This window comes from Schistocerca gregaria, chromosome 11 (genome assembly GCF_023897955.1).
Source record: "Schistocerca gregaria isolate iqSchGreg1 chromosome 11, iqSchGreg1.2, whole genome shotgun sequence".
In the NCBI taxonomy this organism is placed as follows: domain Eukaryota; kingdom Metazoa; phylum Arthropoda; class Insecta; order Orthoptera; family Acrididae; genus Schistocerca; species Schistocerca gregaria.
The window spans coordinates 107,023,062-107,050,780 of record NC_064930.1 but is presented as its reverse complement, the minus strand read 5'-3'; the positions used below and the strand labels follow the sequence as shown (position 1 = coordinate 107,050,780).

The window sequence follows — 27,719 nt, the reverse complement described above, 5'->3', positions numbered from 1 at the left end:
GTGGCGTCAAATCGAAAGACTTGCACCCGGCGAACGGTCTACCCTACGGGAGGCGCTATTCATACGACATTTACATTTACTTAATAAAAGCAAGTCGCCTGGTCCATACTGTATACCAGTTAGGTTCCTTTCAGACTATGCTAATGCATTACCTCCATACTTAATCATATGCAACCATTCGCTCCACGAAAGATACGTACCCAAAGACTGCAAAATTGCACAGGACACACCAATATTCTAGAAATGTCATAGGAGTATTCCACTAAATTACAGGCCCATTTCAGTAACAATATACAGCAGGATTTTGTAACATATAATGTGTTCGAACATTATGAATTACCTCGACGGAAACGGTCTATTGACACATAGTCAACACGGATTTAGAAAACATAGTTCAAATCGTAAATTTCCGACAGGGAGAAGATGCTGTGATATGCAAATGATTAGGGTTTCAGAGCATTCACATAAGGTTGGCGCCGGTGGCGACACCTGCAACGTGCTGACACGAGGAATGTTTCCAACCGATGTCTGATACACAAACAGCAGTTGACCGGCGTTGCCTGGTGAAACGTTGTTGTGATGCCTCGTGTAAGGAGGAGAGATGCGTACCGTCACGTTTCCGACTTTGATAAAGGTCGGATTGCAGCCTATCACGATTCTGGTTTATCGTATCGCGACATTGCTCCTCGCGTTGGTCGAGATCCAATGACTGTTAGCAGAATATGGAATCGGTGGGTTCACGAAGGTAATATGGAACGCCGTGCTAGATCCCAACGGGTTCGTATCACTAGCAGTCGAGATGACAGCCATCTTATCCGCGCGGCTGTAACGGATGGTGCAGCCACGTCTCGATCCCTGAGTCTACAGATGGGGACGTTTGCAAGACAACAACCATCTGCACGAACAGTTCGACGACGTTTACAGCAGCACGGACTATCAGCTCCGAGACCACGGCTGCGGTTACCCTTGATGCTGCATCACAGACAGGAGCGCCTGCGATGGTGTACTCGACGACGAACCTGGGTGCACGAATGGCAAAACGTCCTTTTTCTGGGTGAATCCATGTTCTGTTTACAGCATCATGATGGTCGCATCCGTGTTTGGCGACATCGCGGTGAACGCACATTGGAAGCGTGTATTCGTCATCGCCATACTGGCGTATTACCTGGCGTGATGGTATGGGGTGCCATTGGTTACACGTCTAGGTCACCTCTTGTTCGCATTGACGGCACTTTGAACAGTGTACGTTACATTTCAGATGTGTTACGACCCGTGGCTTTACCCTTCATTCGATCCCTGCGGAACTCTACATTTCGACTGGATAGTGCTGAAATTTTAACTGTACATGTACGACAGCTACAGTGTGCACCTTCTCCCGATAGGTATACAAATGGTCGTTAGTCCAGGGGCTATCGAAAACACTTGACCCCTTAACTGCGTGATCAATAGAACCTGACATATGGCCTCGTAAAAAGTGGGTTTTTTCGTGCGTAGCTGCTGTGTACTGACGTGCCCAGGCTGATCTCCTAGAGAAAAAAAAATGCTGGTGGTCTTAAAATTCGTACTCAACCTCTAAACAGCCGACAAGGTGAACGCGAATCCGGTGAGCCAGCAAGGACTTGTGCCCGAGGTTTCTGCGGCGAGGCTGCGATGGACGATCTCCACAGCCGACCACCGACCACAAGCGTCTGCGTCTCGTGTGTCTGCCAGGTCCGGCGCCCTTGTAAGGGATGCAGCAGGATGGGCGAAGGTCGTGTGGCGTGTAGCTACCTAGACCTGCGCCACCGTACAGGAGAGCGAGGCTCTCGTGTAGCTGTACCGTCCTCTTCGGTCCTCAGCTTGGATTTTATCAATGAAAACTTTATGTTGTGGTCCATTGCACTGTTCTTGGGCAAAATAAGACTGAATTACAAAAATTTAAAATATGGTATGGTTCTGAAAAATTTCAGAACATATTCAAAGTGAATGTTATTAATGACAGAAAAAATTAAAACATTTGCAGTATACGGAAAATACAATATTAAACTCTACATCTACATCTACATCCATACTCCGCAAGCCACCTGACGGTGTGTGGCGGAGGGTACCCTGAGTACCTCTATCGGTTCTCCCTTCTATTCCAGTCTCGTATTGTACATGGAAAGAAGGATTGTCGGTATGCTTCTGTGTGGGCTCTAATCTCTCTGATTTTATCCTCATGGTCTCTTCGCAAGATATACGTAGCAGGGAGCAATATACTGCTTAACTCTTCCGTGAAGGTATGTTCTCGAAACTTTAACAAAAGCCCGTACCGGGCTACTGAGCGTCTCTCCTGCAGAGTCTTCCACTGGAGTTTATCTATCATCCCCGTAACGCTTTCGCGATTACTAAATGATCCTGTAACGAAGCGCGCTGCTCTCCATTGGATCTTCTCTATCTCTTCTATCGACCCTATCTGGTACGGATCCCACACTGCTGAGCAGTATTCAAGCAGTGGGCGAACAAGCGTACTGTAACCTACTTCCTTTGTTTTCGGATTGCATTTCCTTAGGATTCTTCTAATGAATCTCAGTCTGGCATCTGCTTTACCGACGATCAACTTTATATGATCCTAAAAGTTATGATAGTAACGTCACTGGAATGTGACGGACGCTTTTAAAAAAATATATCGTTACTTGTGCTTCAAAAAAATTTTTATTTACGTAGTAATATTCAAATGGTGTTGACAGTTTACAAAATTATTGCGTGAAAATAGCATCTCCCAGGTGACGGCCGTTTCGGCTACGCACTTCTCAAGCCACTCTCGAAAGTTGGCTTCTACTCTCTCCAACGTTGCTCTGTCAATCTGAACGACTTCCACACGAATTGCTTTCTTCAGTTCATCAAGTGTACAGTACAGGGTCAAAATTACACACTTCCTCCAGCCCAGACAAACTGAGCACATTGGCCGGTTCTTTAGCATGAGGTGTGGTCTAGGATGGGCCTCGTTTGGGTTGCGAAACCACCATTTGTTCATGATCAGTTATTTAGAAAACAAGCAAATACCATGATTTTCGGGTTCGAAAGGTACCGACTGTGGGAACAGTTACTTCTATAATTTCTATTCACGTCACATCCTCGAAATTCTACCGTATTTTCTTGAAATAATATTCTCGAGGGGAACTTACAAAATTTTTTTCTGTATCATTACTCGTTGCCGAGATCCAGAGGTTCAAATTTACAATACATAGGCAGAAAACTGCAAAATGTGTTTTTTAGCAGCGTAGGGCGCAATTATCTAATTAATTATTTAGCTGTACATTCTTTAGACATTCATCTAGGAACACCATTTTCGTGTTGTTATCAAGGCACACCCGAAAGACCACGATTTTTGGGTACCGAAAGCACCGATTGTGAGGACGTTCACTTCTACAATTGCTTATTCACGGCAAGTCGTCGAAATTTTTACCGTATATTATAAGATGATGTTCTTGGGCAGCCTTGGAAATTGTTCCGATATCATTGTCCTTTACTGATGACCGGAGGTTCGAATTTACTGTACTTAATGGACGTAAAATGCAGTCTGAGCTGTAAATGTGGTTTTAAATGACGAAGCGAACACATGGAAAGAGTTTTCGGTTCATCGAAAAGGTTCTGAGGTTACCACACCATGTTTTCAGTCAGCTTTTTTCGCCAATAAAACTTTATGAAGCCCTGTCTCTGTGTAATAGGTGTCTTAACATACCTGGAAACAACTTCAAATGACTGCCAAAGGGCTGGCCGTTGTGGCCGAGCAGTTCTAGGCACTTCAGTCCGAAACCGCACTGCTGCTACGGTCGCAGGTTCGAATCCTGCCTCGGGCAAAGATGTGCGTGATGTCCTTAGGTTAGTTAGGGTTAAGTAGTTCTAAGTTCTAGGGGACTGATGACCTGAGATGTTAAGTCTCATAGTGCTCAGAGCCATTTGACTGTCAAAAATTATGTGAAACTGGAAAGACTGCAAATTCAGTGAAATATTTACAGTAACCGTTTTGATCTTTTCAGGTAGAAATCATAATCCGGTCGTTTTTGATGATTGCGATCCATGAGCAAAGCACACACGCACAAGAAAAATATAAAGCTAACTACTTTGTGTAGACCTTACACACTAATGCGCCCAAACTTTATTGTTGTGGTTGGCAGGAGAGCCAACACCGTGTTACTAGAGGAGGCCGAAAGGCACGCGATTTAGCTCACGCAGGCTGGCGTGAGGTCTGGAACAGGACAAGGAAATTAGAATTTAGAAACAACGGACGTAGCTGGTGGAATACTTAACCTTAATCTATTAATGACGAACGTCGGTCTTGACTGTACATGATTCTCAATATCAATAGTAGCTGAATATGGCGCCTTGCTAGGTCGTAGCAAATGACGTAGCTGAAGGCTATGCTGTCTATCGTCTCGGCAAATGAGAGCGTATGCAGTCAGTGAACCATCGCTAGCAAAGTCGGCTGTACAACTGGGGCGAGTGCTAGGAAGTCTCTCTAGACCTGCCGTGTGGCGGCGCTCGCTCTGCAATCACTGATAGTGGCGTCACGCGGGTCCGACGTATACTAACGGACCGCGGCCGATTTAAAGGCTACCACCTAGCAAGTGTGGTGTCTCGCGGTAACACCACAATTATGACTTCTTGCTTAATGGATTGTTTGTCCGTCTTTGGAACTAAATAAGTCACTGATTCTGCGGATCTGGGATCCGGCAGCCTGTTGGTAGGATTGCGGTGGGATGTGGCGTTTGATGTCTACGCACAGGCCACGTACACTCATGCTCATAAATTAAGGATAATGCTGATACGTGGTGAAACAACGCTCTGGTGGGCGGTTTGTGGGTTTAAATCACTTTGGGGTATGACCGTGCAGTGCATTTGACCTGCGGTCGTTGATTCAATATTAATTTTTTCCGCAGATTCGAATAAGTCAACATTTGTAAAACTCTAATTCCTCTCTCTCAAACTCCACCCTATGGGGAGAGAGCGAGAATTTTAGTTTTAGCGAATCAAAATTTACAAAGTAAAACAGAATTTTTTATTTATCTGTAATCATTTTCCACACAAAAATGAGAATATGGATTTTCTTGAATTACAGCGAGAAGCAAAACAAATGTTTACGACAAAATGTATGTTGTTTTTTATGTACAATCTGATCATGCAATAAATAATGGGGGTTCCCATTTGAAATTTTAAAGTTGCCTCCCACCCGCAGGTGGCGGGCTAATTTTAGCACCAGCAGATGTCCCCCTCGAAAATAATCAACTTTGGATTCTACACATTTTTTCGTGTGAAGCTTATTTTTCGAGTTATTATGGTTTGCCAACACCGTACACCGTACATACCAAAAGCTCGAAAATTTATATGAATTTACTTCAGATTATTACACAATACTCTAATGGAGATTCAGAAGGATATAGGCTGTATCTGTTCCTAATATATATGTTATAAAAATATATATGCATCAAATAACGACGAAAAGTTGTTCCGAAGAATCTCGAAAAGTACTCGACCGATTTGCTTCAGATTTTTACACGATACTATTATGAACATTCATGCACACCTAAGTTTCTTTTGTAATATCTGTAAATATACAGGGTGTTACAAAAAGGTACGGCCAAACTTTCAGGAAACCTTCCTCGCACACAAAGAAAGAAAATATGTTATGTGCACATGTGTTCCATGTTAGAGCTCATTTAAATACTTCTCTTCAAATCACATTAATCATGGAAGAGCAACACACAGCAACAGAACGTACCAGAGTGACTTCAAACACTTTGTTACAGGAAATGTTCAAAATGTCCTCCGTTAGCGAGGATACGTGCATCCACCCTCCGTCGCACGGAATCCCTAATGCGCTGATGCAGCCCTGGAGAATGGTGTATTGTATCACAGCCGTCCACAATACGAGCACGAAGAGTCTCTACATTTGGTGCCGGCGTTGCGTAGACGAGAGCTTTCAAATGCCCCCATAAATGAAAGTCGAGAGGGTTGAGGTCAGGAGAGCGTGGAGGCCACGGAATTGGTCCGCCTCTACCAATCCGTCGGTCACCGAATCTGCTGTCGAGCAGCGTACGAACACTTCGACCGAAATGTGCAGGAGCTCCATCGTGCACGAACCACATGTTGAGTCGTACTTGTAAAGGCACATGTTCTAGCAGCACAGGTAGAGTATCCCGTATGAAATCGTGATAACGTGCTCCATTGAGCGTAGGTGGAAGAACGTGGGGCCCAATTGAGACATCACCAACAATGCCTGCCCAAACGTTCTCAGAAAATCTGTGTTGATGACGTCATTGCACAATTGCGTGCGGATTCTCGTCAGCCCACACAAGTTGGTTGTGAAAATTTACAATCTGATCACGTCGGAATGAAGCCTCGTCTGTAAAGAGAACATTTGCACTGAAATGAGGATTGACACATTGTCGGATGAACCATTCGCAGAAGTGTACTCGTGGAGGCCAATCAGCTGCTGATAGCGCCTGCACACGCTGTACATGGTACGGAAACAACTGGTTCTCCCGTAGCACTCTCCATACAGTGACGTGGTCAACGTTACCTTGTACAGCAGCAACTTCTCTGACGCCGACATTAGGGTTATCGTCAACTGCACGAACAATTGCCTCGTCAATTGCAGGTGTCCTCGTCGTTCTAGGTCTTCCTTAGTCACGAGTCATAGGCTGGAATGTTCCGTGCTCCCTAAGACGCCGATCGATTACTTCGAACGTCTTCCTGTCGGGACACCTTCGTTCTGGGAATCTGTCTCGATACAAACGTACCGCGCCACGGCTATTGCTCCGTGTTAATCCACACATCAAATGGGCATCTGCCAACTCGGCATTTGTAAACATTGCACTGACTGCAAAACCACGTTCGTGATGAACACTAACCTGTCGATGCTACGTACTGATGTGCTTGATGCTAGTACTGTAGAGCAATGAGTCGTATGTCAACACAAGCACCGAAGTGAACATTACTTTCCTTCAGTTGGGCCAACTGGCGGTGAATCGAAATTAAGCGTGAATGGAAACTAAGCGTTTCCGGACACATGTTCATATAACATCTTTTCTTTATTTCTGTGAGGAATGTTTCCTCACAGTTTGGCCGAATCTTTTTGAAACACACTATACTACCGGAGAAAGATCGCAACACCAAGCAGGAGATAGGCGACATAAACAAAAGTTGGTAGGCAAGTTTGTCCACCTGAAAGATGAGATCTGTTCAATTTACGCTCCAGTCGTATAAGAATGGCCACTATGAGGATGCAAAGCAGCTATGATTTAAAAACACGCTGTAACGCTCATGGGTGTTAGTCGTCTTTGAGATTGGGCGTGGTGAGTTGATGTTAGTCAAGAATGCCTTTAGGGCGACAAAAACGCCATTGTCAGCGCTTCACTGAGTTTGAACGAGGCTGTGTAATCGGGCTGCGAGTGGCTGGATTCTCCTCCTCCCATATTGCAGAAAGACTTGGTAGGAATGCAGTCGCTGTACACGATCGTTGGCCGTGGTGGTCAAACGATAACGTTCAAAATGGCTCAAATGGCTCTGAGCACTATGGGACTAAACTTCTGAGGTCATCAGTCCCCTAGGACTCAGAACTACATAAACCTAACTAAACTAAGGACATCACACACATCCATGCCCGAGGCAGGATTCGAACCTGCGACCGTAGCAGCACCGCGGGTCCGACTGAGGCGCCTAGAACCGCTCGGCCACTTCGGCCGGCCGATAATGTTCGGTCGCTTGCAGACTTCGGACGGTATGGTTCTGGCGCATAGTTCTGCATCTGCAGCAGCAATTTGAGCAGCAGTTGGCACCGGAGTGACACAACGAACTGTTACAAATCGGTTACCTCGAATGATCATCATAATAAAATAAGAGGAAGATTTAAGTGTTACTTTTTCCAGCTCGCTGTTCGAGTGCGGAAAGGCAGAGAAATGGTTTGAAGATGGTTCGATGCAACCTCTGTCAGGCACTTAATTGTGATATTACGGTTTATTGATAATTTGTACTTATGGACCGTCTGACAGCAACTGAATAAAACACAATTTTAGTGCCATACGCGTTTCTCCTTTATTTTCTGGGAGGCATCATCAGTGGCCTGGAATATGTACATATAAAAAAAAAGGTTCAAATGGCTCTGAGCACTATGGGACTTAACTTCTGAGGTTATCAGTCCCCTAGAACGTAGAACTACTTAAACCTAACTAACCTATGGACATCACACACAACCATGCCCTAGGCAGGATTCGAACCTGCGACCGTAGCACTCGCGCGGTTCCGGACTGAGCGCCTAAAACCGCGAGACCACCGCGGCCGGCTATGTATTTATCTGACGTATTTAATTTACATATTTGTCACCGTGCCTATAGGTTATAAACAGTTCTGGTGGTTGGTATTCCCTATTTACTAGTAACGTTTTGAACTGTACTTACAGGTTGCGTGGACAATTTCTAACATATTACGCTCCTGTTGCATATTTGGTGTTGGTCTTCTTCTGATGAACGCCAATTTGCGGTTTTTTTCCCCGCATTCCACAGCACTATGAACTGAACGTTTGTTGTAATGCAATGTTTTGGTTTCCGTTGCCGACTGTCAAATGTTTTTGTCAAAGATCGAAGGTTATTGCCAAACTTATGAGTGTAACTATTGAAGTATCTGTAGTCTGTTCGTGTATGTATTTGTGTGTGCGTTTGTGTATGTATGTGTGTGTTTGTGTGTGTGTGTGTCTGTGTGTGTGTGTGTGTGTGTGTGTGTGTGTGTGTGTGTTTTGGTGTGATATTAATTTTTTTGTGATGTGTGTCTGTATGTGTGTGTGTGTGTGTGTGTGTGTGTGTGTGTGTGTGTGTGTGTGTATGTGTGTGTTTGTCTGTATTTTGGTGTGGTATAAATATTTTTTTTTTGTTGGCCGTGTGTGTGTGTGTGTGTGTGTGTGTGTGTGTGTGTGTTTTGGTGTGATATTAATTTTTTTGTGATGTGTGTCTGTATGTGTGTGTGTGTGTGTGTGTGTGTGTGTGTGTGTGTGTGTGTGTGTGTGTGTATGTGTGTGTTTGTCTGTATTTTGGTGTGGTATAAATATTTTTTTTTGTTGGCCGTGTGTGTGTGTGTGTGTGTGTGTGTGTGTGTGTGTGTGTGTCTTTTGTGATATTAATTTTTCTTGTGCTGTGTGTGTGTGTTTTGGTGTGATGTTATTCTGAATTGCAGAGTAATCGTGTAGAATACACGCACTGCCGTCCAAAAAATTCCGAGAGCGATTTCATTCCTTGCGAATAGTGACGTCACGCAGTTAAGTTCTGTGGCTACCTGAACGACAGCTAAAAACAAAAGATGTGGATTTGTCCAGTCAGTTGTAGGCAATGTGCGGCCTTGGTGCGTCAGCATTGCCGTATCGCAAATTGCAGTGGAGCAACATGCCTAAATCAAGAGTTGAAGACATTCTCTGGAGAGGAAAGTGTGTGCCATGTTTGTCCAGCACACCTTGACACTTGACCAAAAACAACTACGCGTGGACGACTGCCGCGACTTGATTGAAATGAAAAAAAAAAAAGCGCAAAATTCCTTTTTGGAAAAAATCAACAGGCATTGCAGGAGGTGACGTTGTCAATAGGAGCCTACCACAAAACGACAAAGTGCAGAATGAGTGTCACGTTGTTCGCCAAGACGGGAGAAGGGACGAGTGTAATGCTCGATTTGAACAACATGCCACAGTAGGGCTTTTGTAAAAATCTCGTGTATTTTTATCAACGGCCTGTGCAGTGTACGCAAATGGAGGTAGGCATGTTCGAGGATTGGTACTTTAATAGTGGTAACTATTTATCTACAGCTCGTACAAAATAGATACATGTTTCCAAGTTTTACTGACCTTCAGAGTAGTCACTAGCATTGTGTATAACCCGTTGCCAGCGATGTGGAAGTCGTGGGATACTCTTACAAGGGAACCTCCCCATCGCACTCCCCTCAGATTTAGTTGTAAGTTGGCACAGTGGATAGGGCTTGAAAAACTGAACACAGATCAATCGAGAAAACAGGAAGAAGTTGTGTGAAACTATGAAAAAATTAAGCAAAATGTAGAAAGTGAGTCAATTGTTCCCTTATGCTATCCTTGAAACTCTGTACATCCTCTGGTTCTTTCAGCTTATCCAGATCACATGTCCTTAAATTCCCACCTTTCTACAGTTTCTTCAGTTTTAATCTGCAGGTCATACCCAATATATTGGGGTCAGAGTCCACATCTGCCCCTGGAAATTTAAAACCTGATTCCTAAATCTCTGTCTTACCATTATATAATCTATCTGATGCCTTTTAGTATCTCCAGGATTCTTCCATGTATACAACCGTCTTTTATGATTCTTGAACCAAGTGTTAGCTATGATTAAGTTATGCTCTGTGCAAAATTCTACCAGGCGGCTTCCTCTCTCCTTTCTTAGCCGAGAACCACTTGTACGAATATCAAGAGCTCAGATGGCAAGCCAGTTCTAAGCAAAGAAGGGAAGGCGAAGACGAAATGGGAGATATGATATTGAGTGCAGAGTTTGACAGAGCATTGAAAGACCTGAGTCGAAACAAGGCCCCGGGAGTAGACAACATTCCATTAGAACTACTGACGGCCTAGCGAGAGCCAGTCATGACAAAACTCTACCAGCTGGTAAGCAAGATGTATGAGACAGGCGAAATACCCTTAGACTTCAAGAAGAATATAATAATTCCAATCCCAAAGAAAGCAGGTGCTGACAGATGTGGAAATTACCGAATTGTCAGTTTAATAAGCCACAGCTGCAAAATACTAACGCGAATTCTTTACAGACGAATGGAAAAACTGGTAGATGCGGACCTCGGGGAAGATCAGTTTGGATTCCGTAGAAATGTTGGAACACGTGAGGCAATACTGACCTTACGACTTATCTTAGAAGAAAGATTAAGGAAAGGCAAACCTACGTTTCTAACATTTGTAGACTTAGAGAAAGCTTTTGACCACGTTGACTAGAATACTCTCTTTCAGATTCTGAAGGTGGCAGGGGTAAAATACAACGAGCGAAAGGCTATTTAGAATTTGTACAGAAACCAGATGGTAGTTATAAGAGTCGAGGGGCACGAAAGGGAAGCAGCGGTTGGGAAGGGAGTGAGACAGGGTTGTAGCCTCTCCCCGATGTTATTCAATCTGTATATTGAGCAAACAGTAACGGAAACAAAAGAAAAATTCGGAGTAGGTATTAAAATTCATGGAGAAGAAGTAAAAACTTTGAGGTTCGCCGATGACATTGTAATTCTGTCAGAGACAGCAAAGGACCTGGAAGAGCAGTTAAACGGAATGGACAGTGTCTTTAAAGGAGGGTATAAGATGAACATCAACGAAAGCAAAACGAGGATAATGGAATGTAGTCGAATTAAGTCGAGTGATGCTGAGGGAATTAGATTAGGAAATGAGGCACTTAAAGTAGTAAAGGAGTTTTGCTATTTGGGAAGTAAAATAACTGATGATCGTCGAAGGAGAGAGCATATAAAATGTAGACTGGCAATGGCAAGGAAAGCGTTTCTGAAGAAGAGAAATTTGTTAATATCGACTATAGATTTATGTATCAGGAAGTCGTTTCTGAAAGTATTTGTATGGAGTGTAGACATGTACGGAAATGAAACATGGACGATAAATAATTTGGACAAGAAGAGAATAGAAGCTTTCGAAATGTGGTGCTACAGAAGAATGGTGAAGAATGGATGGGTAGATCACATAACTAATGAGGAGGTATTGAATAGGATTGGGGAGAAGAGGAGTTTGTGGCACAACTTGCCTAGAAGAAGGGATCGGTTGGTAGGACATGTTATGAGGTTTCAAGGGATCACAAATTTAGCATTGGAGGGCAGCGTGGAGGGTAAAAATAGTAGAGGGAGACCGAGAGATGAATACACTAAGCAGATTCAGAAGGATGTAGGCTGCAGTAGGTACTGGGAGATGAAGAAGCTTGCACAGGAGAGAGTAGCATGGAGAGCTGCATCAAACTAGTCTCAGGACTGAAGACCACAACAACAACAACAACAACAGAAACTGAGTAGTGCATGTGCATGTGCAACATAGGCAACATTAAGGCGACTGAAAGCTTAGGAGTGCCGTGGTGAAGTGAGCAGCTCTGGAACAAGAGGTCATTGGTTCAAGTCTTCCCTCGAGTGAAAAGTTTAATTCTTTTAGACAATTATCAAACTTCGCTCTCGAAAATTCGAGGACATGTTCAGATTTGCTTGGACATATGCACGATTTGACGGTCTACACAATGAAAAATTTGAAAACGTTAAAAACCGTTAAAACATGTTTTGACGGAGCACAGGGATAACTGTGCGACTGTTGCATTCATTTGTTGCAGTTTATGTGACACGCTCTTACATTTTCATCACATTTAGGGAGTGATTATCAAATCCACAAGAAAACCCAAATCGGGCAAGGTAAAACCCATTCGCAAAGTGTACAAGTTAGGTGGGTCGACAACATATTCCTGTCATGTGACACACTTGCCGTTACCAGTGTCGTATAGAATGTATCATACGTATTTTTCTGTGGAGGAATCGGTTGACATATGACCTTGTGATCAAATGTTTTCGGTTCCCATTTGGGAGGCACGTCCATTCGTCTACTAATCGCACGGTTTTGCGGTGCGGTCGCAAAACACAGACACTAAACTTATTACAGTGAACAGAGACGTCAGTGAACGAATGGACATATCATAACTTTGCGAAAATAAAATTTTCACTCGAGAAAAAACTTGAACCAAGGACCTCTCGACCCGCAGCTGCTCACGCTAACCACGGGACTACAGCGTTCGTGAGCTCGCAAGCTCCTTGATGTTACGCATGGATTACTCAGTTTGTATATTTTGCTTATTTTGTTCATAGTTCCACACAACTTCTTGCTGTTTTCTCGATTGATCTGTGTTCAGTTTTTCAAGGCCTATCCACTGTGCCAACTTATAACTAAATCTGGGGAGGATGCGATGGGGAGGTTCCCTTGTTAGTTCCACTGCCGACTGTGTTCACAGTTCGAGCGGCGCGGTCTCTTGCCCGACATATTAGTAGCAGTTCTGAAGCGAATGCCGCGAAGTGTTTCCTTCAGTTGAGAAATCTACATCTACATCTACATCCATACTCCGCAAGCCACCTGCCGGTGTGTGGCAGAGGGTACCCTGAGTACCTCTATCGGTTCTCCCTTCTATTCCAGTCTCGTATTGTTCGTGAAAAGGATTGTCGGTACGCCTCTGTGTGGGCTCTAATCTCTCTGATTTTATCCTCATGGTCTCTTCGCGAGATATACGTAGGACGGAGCAATATACTGCTTGACTCTTCGGTGAAGGTATGTTCTCGAAACTTTAACGAAAGCCCGTACCGAGCTGCTGAGCGTCTCTCCTGCAGAGTCTTCCACTGGAGTTTATCAATCACCTCCGTAACGCTTCCGCGATTACTAAATGATCCTGTAACGAAGCGCGCTGCTCTCCGTGGATCTTCTCTATCTCTTCTATCAACCCTATCTGGTACGGATCCCACACTGCTGAGCAGTATTCGAACAGTGGGCGAACAAGCGTACTGTAACCTACTTCCTTTGTTTTCGGACTGCATTTCCTTAGGATTCTTCCAATGAATCTCAGTCTTGCACCTGCTTTCCGGCGATCGACTTTATATGATCATTCCATTTTAAATCACTCCTAATGCGTACTCCCAGATAATTTATGGAATTGACTGCTTCCAGTTGCTGACCTGCTATTTTGTAGCTAAATGATAAGGGATCTATCTTTCTATGTATCCGCATCACATTACACTTGTCTACATTGAGATTCAATTGCCATTCCCTGCACCATGCGTCAATTAGCTGTAGATCCTCCTGCATTTCAGTACAATTTTCCATTGTTGCAACCTCTCGATACACCACAGCATCATCTGCAAAAACCTCAGTGAACTTCCGATGTCATCCACCAGGTCATTTATGTATATTGTGAATAACAACGGTCCTATGACACTCCCCTGCGGCACACCTGAAATCACTCTTACTTCGGAAGACTTGTCTCCATTCAGAATGACATGCTGCGTTCTGTTATTAGGAACTCCTTAATCCCATCACACAATTGGTCTGATAGTCCGTATGCTCTTACTTTGTTCATTAAACGACTGTGGGGAACTGTGTCAAACGCTTTGCGGAAGTCAAGAAACACGGCATCTACCTGTGAACCCGTGTCTATGGCCCTCTGAGTCTCGTGGACGAATAGCGCGAGCTGGGTTTCACACGACCGTCTTTTTCGAAACCCATGCTGAGTTGAACTCAAGAGGGTACAGCACTTAGCTACCCCATCAGTCAAACAAATCAGTAACAGCTTGCACTGTACGTGCTTGAGCATTGTTCTGCGAAATGATGGTCAGGTCCTGCAGAAAGTGTCATCACTTCTGTTTCTAAGCTGGTCGTAGGTTGTGTTCCAAAAACGACCACCTTAGAGACAGAAGTGATGACACTTTCTGCAGGACCTGACCATTAATGCATTCGACGCCACATTGGGCGACTTGCGTGTCGGAGATGGAAGTGAAATGATGGTGAGGAAAACATAACATCCAGTCCCTGATCGGAGAAAATCTCCTGCTCCAGCCGGGAATCGAACCCAAGCCACTTGGCGTGGCATTCCGCCACGCTGTCCACTGAACTAACGGGGACGGACTTTTTTCTTCAAAATATCACACTTCAAGATCAAGACATTTTTGCAGTTGATGAAACCAGTCCTTAGAGCAATGATGCCACTATTCATGACGCACTTCAGAAACCACGTTTCTTTAATGTTCCACTGCTTCATCTGCTGATGATTCCACCTATTTAATCATTAATTTCAGAAAAAAAGAAAATATTTGCTAGGTCAGGGCTGTATGGGTGAGGGTCCATGGTGTTGATCTCTAGCGCATCCAAACATTCAGTTATTTTTGCAGTATGCGATGATGCCTTGTCGTGATAGAAAATAATTTTTTTACTAACTTTTTCAACAACTTGCGGTAAACGCCTATCTGTGTACAAATCGGCTGTAATGGTCTGTCTGTCTTCTAACGCTATAGTAACAATCTAGCCTGTTTTAGAAAAAAGAACTAGCAACCATCTTCTTGCCAGCTCTGCGAATTTGTTAGACTTTTGCAGTCCTAGGTTTTGTCGAGAAATTCATTGAAACAATTGACTTTTATTTTCAGGACCTTAATAATTAATCCACGAATGACCATCAAATCAAATCTGAATTGTCGCCTTGGAATTTTTTCCAGTGTTCTCCACCAGTCAACGCGTCATTGTTTCGGAATGAGAGTTGCTTTATATATCCATCGACAACAAATTTTGCTCATTTCCGTTATTGTCTTAGTTTTGACTCGTGCCAATTTCCAATGTGACCCTAATAAATTCATAAAATTTTCATCGATGCCTTTCAGGCATTGCTCAAACAGAGCCAATATTTTCATCAAAAACAGCAGTCATTGGACATTATTCACGCAATTCATAGCCCAGAAAAAACCGATCTCTTTTGAATTCGCTGTACCAATTATTAATCGTTGTCTTAGCCGGACTTCTTCGTCAAATGCATTTCTAATCCTATCTTCACATTGTTTACGCGTTAATGACGATTTAAAATCTCGAAAAAATCACAGCGTGGAATTGTTCTCTGGTCAAATTCGTTTCTTGGTGCATAAAAAATCTTTAAATTATGGCAATTAACGAACTATTGGAGCAAATCAAAGAAACTACATGACAATCAGCTTGCCAAACATAAGAAACTAGTCGTCAAATACAAATAAATTTCACTTGTTTCTTATTATAATGGCATTCTTAAGAATCAAACAACAGTAGCATCATTCACTCCATCCTTCATTGTACATACCCAATGCCCCTTGTTAACTTGATCTGGTTTAGTGCACATATACTTGACCACCTTTTAAGCATGGGCCAGGGAAATATTTTTCATGTAATAGCTTTTATAGCAAATTCCAGTTTGCTAGTATCTCACCAATGAATCACAGCCTGCTATTTTCTTGACCTACAATGGAGACTATGTAGTTATTCCACTTTATACATCTATACACAGTAGGTCAAAAAATTTTGCATGCCACAATTGACGCTAGATGTAACTCACTAATCCAGCAGTCGAAAGGTACGACATTGTATGATTCAGTAAGAGTGTAATTTTATACTTCTCTGCTTGTTTTCAGTCAGGCGAAATTTTTTTAAGATTTCACTTGGTATTATTAAATATTCTATCAGGTGTGACATATTCATGGTATTAATATCATTTGCAAGTGCTATTTTATTTCTAAAGTTACAAAAATATGTAGATGTACATTATGGTGGATATGAGTATGGTATCTCGGCCGCAGTACAAAAGCAACCACATATTATGTCTAAAAGCGTAAAACAGTGATGACAAACAATTCTGTTTTATAAAACTCAATATTGCAAAATGGGGCATTTTACCATTATCCTATGTGATAGAACCTCTGATTATTCACATACAAGCATCTTTGAATTTGGAGGTATTTAGTAAATCTGACTTATATTACTAAATATTCTATCAGACATGACATATTCACAGTAGTTTGAGTTGTGTGTTTCACCCCTGCTGTAATGAAATTGCGAGTGCTTAACTTCAGTCACACACAGTTACTGCTATACCCATTGTTGCATGACTTAATGATGCTGATTTTACTACTAGCTGTTATAGTTTATGTTTATCCTCATACAACACATTTTTGTACTAGCTTGTCTATGCAGAATTTCAAATTACCTTCTTCAGTATGTGTATTATAGCAGTATTTATTAAATCAAAGATAAAATAAAAAGTAATATTACAATTGTTCTCCTAAAATCTGTGACTGTCATTGGTGGTAAATATTTTCAAAGAAGAATTATAAGATTATCAAGCATTTCTTTCAACATGCCTGTATGTCAATCCCCTCATTCTATGTTTTACCTTGAGAGGTTTTTTTTTTTTTAATTCAACACACTCTTTCTCCATCCATATACTTTTGATCATTTACGAAACATTCGACCAGAAGGATACATAACTGCATAAAATGGAACACTGTAGTTGTGGCAATGAAAATATGGTACATCTTTGCGTTCAGTTGTCTAAAAATAACCTACGCAGAAACAATGAAGAAAAACACATTATCAGTGTGAGATGTAGCTCAATTTATTCACTGAAACAAAGACCTATAGAATATACACATTTCTTCAAGTTTATAAATTGAATAAACAAATAAATTACAGTTGATTTTAAAATCTGGTACAGTACTAATTTTTGGTGCAGATTTTCGCATAAATTCAAAGAACTGAAATGTACTAGTTCAATATTTCTGGAAAATGTTTGATTTGAACAAAAATATATTTGAGATAGTCCCTATCCGTGAAGTAATTGCTGCAATATTGTAGCACACTTTGCAAAAACGATAAGGAATAGCGCTGACTGAGTAAAAGGTGGATAGTCGAACAGAAGTTTGGAAAATCATTGAGAGACAGAAAGACACTAAAATTATACGGTTTCTGGAAAGCAAATGAATTTTTCTAAATAACTTTCTCAATTTTACCTGTATAAGGTAGATGTTAGAGGAGAAAAAAGAGAGCTTTCAAATCTACCAAAAAAATTTTGAATTTCATTTTGACTTTACAGAAACTAGCTAAATTATTAAGGCACTCTCGTTAATCGTTAATGTCTGTCTAATATGTGTCTGCTGAGTTCGTCAAGTGATATATAAGAGAAACTAGAAGAATCAGTAGGTCTCGAATAATTTTCTAACCGGAAGTGAAGCTGGCATACTACACGGGAGGAAAAATTAATGTTTTTCATTTTCTGTATTTATTTTTGTTGCCATTGTCTTACCTTGTGGCGAGGAAGGGCATCTTCACGATGTCTGTTGTCGACATTTTCTTCTTCTCCTTGTCGTTTTTCGCCAATTTTCTCGGAATAACATTAACCAGAGATAACACCAGTTTGCCTTCCAGTGGGTGCCCCCAGAGAAGCGAATGTTAACCGCGTTATTACCGAAACTAAAGCAGAAGACCGAAAAATAAAAATCTGTCCTGGGACAATGCGCTTGAGATGACGCCCAGCAAGCAACTCCCACGAGAAATTCTTTGGTCCCTCTGTCACCAGAGGTTTCCTCTCTGATTGGCCCACACGTGGAGGGGATGGGAAGCAGAGATAATGATGAGTCCTGTGACTGCGATATTAGGTCAAGGAACTTAATAGTCCGCACCTGTATATCTGCAGCGGCGAACTGGTAATCTCTTTGAGCCCTATTATAAAGCTAATGTATGTGGCGAAGTAACCGAATAGCTACAAAATAATGACTGCAACGTTAAGAGGAGACCGAAATTTGGAAAGGCAATTACAAAACCGTTTCGATCGTTATTCACTTTTACTGCCGCCACATTGTCATTCGTATGTAAGTTTCCTCTGTTTGAATAACGTTATTCGATCAACACAGAAGAAATTTACCCACGTAAAATTATTTGTGTCAAATCTACGCCCTGGCGAATAAATGTAGGTAGCGTTAGCAAAACCGCGGAGATTATTACTCTGTATAATATATAATATTGAATTTATGGAAATATGTCAGCGTATGCTAAAAATACGTCTCTGATCACTGGATTCACGTGAGCGTGTAGAGGAAAGCACACGAAGAAGCAATGTTTGTTTGTTTAAAACAGCTGCTTCTGCAATTCAGTGCCCTCACTATAAAAGTTTTTCCTTTTTCCATGCGCTAAGTTCATCCTTACGATAGCAAGGAATAAATTGTGATTACCCACTACGCTATTTTTCTCTTCAGAGACCGACTTTATGAGCGGTGATAATTAGTTCGCAAAAAAAGAACAATAAAAAACCAACTCGTACTCTGTCGGCAGTGCTGTTGCACAAGAATCTTTAAAACAAACAATTTTCGTATTTCAGTGAGGGCAAGGGAAAATTTTCTTGAAGTCGTGGGAAAAAGATATATCTGTGGCAGTATGTTTACACACTATGTTTTTCTTTGCCACTCCACTATGAGGAAATGAACAAAAATGTCTTAACTTTGAATGTAATAAAACTGAAATTTGATAAAAAATTTATCGACTAAATTTTTAAATAAAAAGTAAGGAGAGAGATTAATGTAGTTGATCCTGCGGCGATTTTAAATAAGATATATTCTGAATTTCCAGCACTTTTTTCCGATACGAGCTACGAGGGCATAAGTTTAGAACGACTTCTGTCACACACGGCTTCGCGCATATGACTTTAACCCTCGGGGAGACAGCGACGTGATTGTTCGCGAACTGCAACACACGCTCACGCAAACTGTCACTTGTCTGCAACCGCGGACGGAAGACAACTGACGGCGCGCCGGTCGGCGTGAGTGTTTTGTCTGCCCCCACCACGGCAGGCCCGTCCCCTCGCACTGGCTACGGAGCACATACACAGACGGAGGGCCCCATTCAACTGACCTTCAGGGTCAACGTCGGTTAATTGCCTGAAGTAGAGGAAGCCGTGTGTGGCACCTCGGCGACAGCTTTTTAGATCTAGTAAGTTCCACAAGGCCACGGCGCGAACAATTGCACCTCGCTATCTTTGTGGATTCTTTTCCCCACAAATATTAACCCTCGCAAGATAGAGGAGGACGGGGGATACCTTACGCCCACCTTTTGGAAACGTAGTAATCTGGTGATGCGCTTTATTATTTTCAAATTGTGAAAAAAATTATTTTTAATCATTTATTCTACCAGCCTTCATTACTGTTTTGAATTTTTCGTTAAAACATAGCTCAAAAACTTTGGTCGTAGTAGTGAATGTGACTTTTTGCAACAAATGTTATTTTCATGTTATCATGTTCAAGATCCTTCTTACACGTCTATATATCTTTAATAAGTATGTTGTGAGTAAAAAACAATTACAGTGAATGAAATTTGTATTTTGTAAAATTTATTGAGGCAATACTGACCTTAAGACTTATCTTAGAAAAAAGATTAAGGAAAGGCAAACCTACGTTTCTAGCATTTGTAGACTTAGAGAAAGCTTTTGACCACGTTGACTAGAATACTCTCTTTCAGATTCTGAAGGTGGCAGGGGTAAAATACAAGGAGCGAAAGACTATTTACAATTTGTACAGAAACCAGATGGCAATTATAAGAGACGAGGGACATGAAAGGGAAGCAGTGGTTGGGAAGGGAGTAAGACAGGGTTGTAGCCTCTCCCCGATGTTATTCAATCTGTATATTGAGCAAGCAGTAAAGGAAACAAAAGAAAAATTCGGAGTTGGTATTAAAATCCATGGAGAAGAAATAAAAACTTTGAGGTTCGCCGATGACATTGTAATTATGTCAGAGACAGCAAAGGACTCGGAAGAGCAGATGAAGGGAATGGATAGTGTCTTGAAAGGAGGATATAAGATGAACATCAACAAAAGCAAAACGAGGATGATGGAATGTAGTCGAATTAAGTCGGGTGATGCTGAGGGAATTAGATTAGGAAATGAGACACTTGAAATAGTAAAGGAGTTTTGCTATTTGGGGAGCAAAATAACTTATGATGGTCGAAGTAGAGAGGATATAAAATGTAGACTGGGAATGGCGAGGAAAGCGTTTCTGAAGAAGAAAAATTTGTTAATATCGAGTATAGATTTAGGCGTCAGGAAGTGGTTTCTGAAAGTATTTGTAGGGAGCCTAGCCATGTATGGAAGTGAAACATGGACGATAAATAGTTTGGACAAGAAGAGAATAGAAGCTTTCGAAATGTGGTGCTACAGAAGAATGCTGAAGATTAGATGGGTAGATCACATAACTAATGAGGAAGTATTGAATAGGATTGGGGAGAAAAGAAGTTTTTGGCACAACTTGACCAGAAGAAGGGACCGGTTGGTAGGACATGTTCTGAGGCATCAAGGGGTCACCAGTTTAGTATTGGAGGGCAGCATGGAGAGTAAAAATCGTAGGGGGAGACCAAGAGATGAATACACTAAGCAGATTCAGAAGGATGTAGGTTGCAGCAGGTACTGGGAGATGAAGAAGCTTGCACTGGATAGAGTAGCATGGAGAGCTGCATCAAACCAGTCTCAGGACTGAAGACGACAACAACAACAAAATTTATTTGTGGTGGTCATCGAGTACACATTGCGGAAAATGTGTTAGTACTGTTAAGATTATACTAAAAGATATTTTCAGGTTCAGGACCCTTCTTTTCATAAGTAACTATTTAAAATAGATTCTGTTAATAAAATTTCATAACAACTAGTAAAATTTTTTTTTTTTAATTTTTTGTGATTGCTACGAAGTACTCACCTCCTCTCTTGGTAGTACTCGTTATGGGAAATGCGTTCTTATTGCTAGTGTTATATGGCACCTGAGGGTGAACTCTTTTTCTCTAACAACGTACTAAACACATATTGGTAAATGGCATATTATTAACCTGTTGTTATTCTACATACCTTCACTGACTCATACACACATGCGCGCGCACATACAAAATGGTTCAAATGGCTCTGAGCACTACGCGACTTAACTTCTGAGGTCATCAGTCGCCTAGAACTTAGAACTACTTAAACCTAACTAACCTAAGGACATCACACATATCCATGCCCGAGGCAGGATTCGAGCCTGCGACCGTAGCGGTCGCGCGGTTCCAGACTGTAGCGCCTAGAACCGCACGGCCACACAGCCGCGCGCGCGCGCTATCACACACACACACACACACACACACACGCACGCACACAGACCTATGAGCGCACAAGGACTAAGGAGTGGAAGTAGAAAAACGTGTGTCATTTTTCCACGAAACACTTTTTCAGTGCTCTCGATACTCTGTGCCTAGACTCGACCCAGTCTTTTGATACATGAATTTGGAGATAGCGCTTGATCTTTGTGCTCAGACGTGCTTACCTATACAGTTTCAAAATTTAAAAGATACGTGAAGCGATTTTTCTTGGTTATAGTTCTACTAACTAAACACTTCACACAGTATCTCTGTACATGTATTCTCACAAATAAAATATAGTACCTAAGCACTGATGGCGCTTTGAACAAAACTGTCTTCGTGCTATTCTGTCGAAAATAGATGTTTTGAGATCGCCGTGTAGAAAACACAAGCTGATTCTTGCAAGGAAGAAAACAGCAACCAGCCGCAGTCAATAATGATATTTATTCACACGCCGTTATCGGTTTCGAACCGAAAGGCACATCTTCAGAATGCTATTCACGTCTATATTATACTAGCTTAGCTTCCGATGCTTGACGCTCGTAGAATACAGTGTATGTTTCTGACCTTGGCGATGATAAGCCAATGAATCGTTCTTATCCTGTGTCACCCCCTTAGGGCTTGAAATTCCAGAAACTATGAATTTCTGACAGAGAAGCCAAATACAAATTTTCATTGATTTCTCTTCAAAATTGCTTGTGTAATGAAATAATTCCATAAAAACTTTCATCCCCTAATCCCCTATTTCTCCTCCTAAGCGGATGAATTTCCAAAAACACTGACACACGTATTTTTTATTTGCAACCGAAAAGTCGAATAACAATTTTCATAGATGTAGACTTTAGCAGTTCTGCAATAATGATATATTAAAAAAAAACTTTCACCCATTATTTCACTCTCATAAGAATTAAATTTCCTAAAATGCTGAAATACGAATTTTTTTCTTTCTGATCGAGAAATCAAACACCAACTTTCGTAGGTCCAGCCTCAAAGATACCTTGATTCAGTCACCATATATATAAGTGTTGTTGTTTACATTAGTTGTTGGGTCCTTTTTTCGAACGAGGTGTGCCGGCCGGGTGGCCGAGCGGTTCTAGGCGCTACAGTCTGGAACCGCGCGACCGCTACGGTCGCAGGTTCGAATCTTGCCTCGGGCATGGATGTGAGTGATGTCCGTAGCTTCGTTAGGTTTAAGAAGTTCTAAGTTCTAGGGGACTGATGACCTCAGAAGTTGTCCCATAGTGCTCAGAGCCATTTGAACCATTTTTTGGAACGAGGTGTGCCGGCCACGGTGGTCTCGCGGTTCTAGGCGCGCAGTCCGGAACCGTGCGACTGCTACGGTCGCAGGTTCGAATCCTGCCTCGGGCATGGATGTGTGTGACGTCCTTAGGTTAGTTAGGTTTAAGTAGTTCTAAGTTCTAGGGGACTGATGACCTCAGCTGTTAAGTCCCATAGTGCTCAGAGCCATTTTACTTTTTTTTTTTTTTTTTTGAACGAGGTGTGAACGAGGTGTGTCGGATAGATAAGGGAAATATCGGTGTTTTTTTTTTAAAAAAAGCTTTATTTATTCGACTACCTCAGTGTTACCCACTTCAAAACGGTCCCCATTAGAGGCCAGCACTTTTATTATACCGAAACACATCCGGAACTTCATCTCTCATATAATTTGTAACTCTCTCGGTGGTAAGTTTTTAATGTTATGTACCCTTGTAAAATGGTGGGTCTTTAATATTTTCGTTGTTTATGGGAGGAGAGAATTCACATGGGACGATGTCTTGCGAATATGGAGGCTGGAGCATCATTAAAGAATTGTTTTCGGCAGAAACATCACGTACAAGCAACGAAATGTCAGTAGGTGTGTTATCGTTCTGCAGAAGCCATGAATTGTTTCGCCACAAATCCGGGCTTTTTCTTCTGATTGCTTCACGCAAACGGCATTGAGTTTCTGAGCAGTACTTCTTACTGATCCCTTGACGGTGTGACAAGAACCCGTGGTATACTATACCGTTAAAATCGAAGAACACAATGAGCGTATCCCTCGCATTTGACCGCACCTGTCTTTGCGACACAGAATGCTTCTACTTCCATTGAGCGCGGGGGAAATTATGTTGAAAAGTGATACAGCATTGTACCACTTCTGCACAATAAATAATATATTTTTTTGTAAAATTTAGGGTTTTGATCTGACTCACTCTCGTATGACCGCGGGAGTGGATTGTGGGGTTACAAACCAGCTCCGGGAGAGCGTTTTAGAGTCTGCTTGCTCAAAGGCGAGCCGCTGTTGAGAACGTACAGGAAGAGTGTGATGCGTAGCACGTTTCGAACGGAGAGCTCCTACACCACCGTCAGTTGTCGCTTTTTACGTAGCAGTACGTGATGCGCCTTCGCGCACTCACCTGTTTGCGTCGTCTGTCCGCTGTCGAGCTGACAGGGGAAGGTCGCGATCTCGGATCACAGATTTGCTTCGAACGTTGTACACATTTGGTAGGACATTAAAACAAAACAATGTGCAAGTACTAAGGTGTAAGCGAAAGGGAGATATACTCGTGATAAATTTGATATTTTGCTAGATACTTCTGATGTTTATGAAATTAATCTTTTATAAAAAGTTACCTATTAGGAATCGGACATAATACATCAGTTTTGGACTGTATTTGTTATTAAAAAGTGCTACTTCACAGCATCTTCCAAACGATAAGAAGTATGTAATTTCGGGAGATAGGTAGGTAATTTTGTGATAATACACTATTGGCCATTAAACCTGCTACACCACGAAGATGACGTGCTACAGACGCGAAATTTAACCGACAGGAAGAAGATGTTGTTATATGAAAATGATTAGCTTTTCAGAGCATTCACACAAGGTTGGCGCCGGTGGCGACACCTACAACGTGCTGATATGAGGAAAGTTACCAACCTATTTCTCATACACAAACAGCACTTGACCGGCGTTGCCAGGTGAAACGTTGTTGTGATGCCTCGTGTAAGGAGGAGAAATGCGTACCATCACGTTTCTGACTTTGGTAAAGGTCGGATTGTAGTCTATCGCGACTGCGGTTTATGGTATCGCGACAATGCTGCTCGCGTTGGTCGAAATCCAATGACTGTTAGCGGAATATGGAATCGGCGGGTTCAGGAGGGTAATACGGAACGCCGTGCTGGATCCTAACAGCCTCGTATCACTAGCAGTCGAGATGACAGGCTGCGGTTACCCTTGACGCTGCATCACAGACAGGAGCGCCTGCGATGGTGTACTCGACGATGAACCTGGGTGCACGAATGGCAAAACGTCATTTTTTCGGTTGGATCCAGGTTCTGTTTACAGCATCACGATTGTCGCATCCGTGTTTGGCGACATCGCGGTGAACGCACATCGGAAGCGTGTATTCGTCATCGCCATACAGGCGTATCGTCTGGAGTGATGATATGGGGTGCCATCGGTTACACGTCTCGCTCACCTCTTGTTTGCAATGACGGCACTTTCAACAGTGGACGTTACATTTCAAATGTGTTACGACTCGTGGCTCTACCCTTCATTCGATCCCTGCGAAACCGTACATTTCAGCAGGATAATGCACGATCGCATGTCGCAGATCCTGTACGGGCCTTTCTGGATACAGAGAATGTTCGACTGCTGCCCTGGCCAGCACATTCTCCACATCTCTCATCAATCGAAAACGTCTGGTGAATGGTGGCCGAGCAACTGGCTCGTCACAATACGCCATTCACCAGTCTTGATGAACTGTGGTATCGTGTTGAAGCTGCATGGGCAGCTGTACCTGTGCACGCCATCCAAGCTCTGTTTGACTCAATGCCCAGGCGTATCGAGGCCGTTATTACGGCCAGAGGTGGTTGTTCTGGGTACTGATTTCTCAGGATCTGTGCACCCAAATTGCGTGAAAATGTAATCACATGTCAGTTCTAGTATAATGTATTTGTCCAATGAATACCCGTTTATCATCTGCATTTCTTCTTGGTGTAGCAATTTTAATGGCCAGTAGTGTTGAAATCTTACCTCGCGATAAATCGTTGTTACGGTAATTTCACAACAAATTTATTGGATTACTTCATTTTTTTACAAACTAAGAATACGAATGGCCATGCAGGTGAAAATATTCTTCATTATTGTTATAACGTACTGCTAAGGATTGTTGCTTACGATATCTGAATACTTGAACAGTTGTCGCACATACAAACGTCTTCCTCTGCACCGAATACAGGCAGAGCACACGTTATGGTGTTAAGCAAAAGGAGCAGGGGATCCATTTAGCTCCATTCTTCTTGTGAACATCACTTGAACAAGATTTATGACATGTACCACAAAGCCAATCATTTTCTGTCTTGACTTTTTTGGGTGTGGTTTTTGTGACCTGTGATTTCGATGTAGAGGCTTTTAATTGTCGTTGTTTATTGAGACACTTTACTCCCGAATCTTTTTTTATTCTCTTCTGATTCACAGTAGGCCTGTTGGATTTTATCGCAGCTGTTGGCAGTGTCAACAGATCATTTTCCATGTCTTGTGCCAAGGGGCTACTTTGTGTGGGTTGAACAGGCTTATTTGTTATCTGTGAAGGAGTGACAGCCTCTCCAGAAATAGTATTTCTGATGAAGGGGTAAATTCCAGCTTTTCTGAAGGCGTTTTGGATATTCCTCTCCCAAGAACTCTGAATTAATACTGAATTTAAAATTGTGTGAAAGTTGCTCCTGTTTGGCTTATCAGCCCGATTTCCTTTCATGTACTGGTCCAGTCTTTTGGCCTCGTGAGCCTTCCGTGATTTACACACACCCCACATAAAGTGGCTGCAGCAGATGTGGTGTGTGGGCGGGGAATGGGGACAAGAAAATCTGATTGGCATTAGTCACTGCTGTGACATTTGGGTTAATCTGGAATGTGTGAGAATCCATCTGGAGGATGACAGGACGATCAGGATGGCAACCGCAAAAAAATTGAACCATTCTAAAAACAAATCACTGATAATCCACTCTTTCGGAGAGGGTTTTACTGATGAACTGGAAGACTGTCATACTTGAGCACATGGCTCCATCGAACTGCTGTGAATGCAATCGTAGCAAGACTGTGCGTCGTCTTGTAGGTCAACCAACACCGCTTGCTGGCACTTCCTTTCACGGAGTTAAGAAATTTCCACGGCCAGCTCGTTGCGTTAATTCGTATGCCACTTTTCTCACCATCATAACTGTCAACCACAAACCCAATTCTTAATGTAGTTGCATAGTTCTGTCTCAACTTCTGGCGTTGGAGCAAATGGCCTTTCTAATTTAGGACTGTCTTTCACATTTCTGTTGAGGTAGTCTTTTAATATGCTTCACGGAACGTCCATTTGCTTTGAAGCTTGGTATACAGGGTGCTCGATTGATCGTGACCGGGCCAAATATCTCACGAAATAAGCGTCAAACGAAAAAACTTCAAAGAAAGAAACTTGTCTAGCTTGAAGGGGGAAACAAGATGCCGCTATGGTTGGCCCGCTAGATAGCGCTGCCGTACGTCAAACGGATATCAACTGCGTTTTTTTTTTTAAATAAGAACCTCCATTTTTTATCACATATTCGTGTAGTACGTAAAGAAATATGAATGTTTTGGATGGACCACTGTTTTCGCTTTGTGATACATGGCTCTGTAATAGTCACAAACATATGGCTCACAATTTTAGACGAACAGTTTGCCACAGGTAGGTTTTTTAAATTAAAATACAGAACGTAGGTACGTTTGAACATTTTATTTCGGTTGTTCCAATGTGATACATGTACTTTTGTGAACTTATCATTTCCGAGATCGCATGCTGTTACAGCGTGATTACCTGTAAATACCACATTAATGCAACAAATGCTCAAAATGATGTCCGTCAACCTCAATGCATTTGGCAATACGTGTATCGACATTCTTCTCAACAGCGAGTAGTTCGCCTTCCGTAATGTTCGCACATTCATTGACAATGCGCTGACGCATGTTGTCAGGCTTTGTCGGTGGATCACGATAGCAAATATCCTTCAACTTTCCCCACAGGAAGA

At 42.2% G+C, this 27,719-nt stretch overlaps 2 protein-coding genes across 4 annotated transcripts in view; one reads left to right on the top strand and one right to left on the bottom strand.

Moving 5' to 3' along the window:
- The window catches only part of LOC126295357 (serine/threonine-protein kinase OSR1), a 438,167-nt gene extending 418,824 nt beyond the window's left edge, over window positions 1–19,343 (bottom strand). The window contains exon 1 of one of the 2 annotated variants that reach the window (XM_049987832.1): window positions 17,850–19,343. In XM_049987832.1, the coding sequence (XP_049843789.1) occupies window positions 17,850–17,893 (44 nt within the window). In that variant the 5' untranslated portion in view covers window positions 17,894–19,343. The remainder of the gene's footprint in view (window positions 1–17,849) is intronic. The other variant, XM_049987830.1, reaches the window with a different exon arrangement.
- Window positions 1–27,719, top strand: part of LOC126295368 (uncharacterized) — a 203,166-nt gene that overhangs the window by 134,568 nt on the left and 40,879 nt on the right. The gene's annotated exons all lie outside the window — the stretch shown is intronic.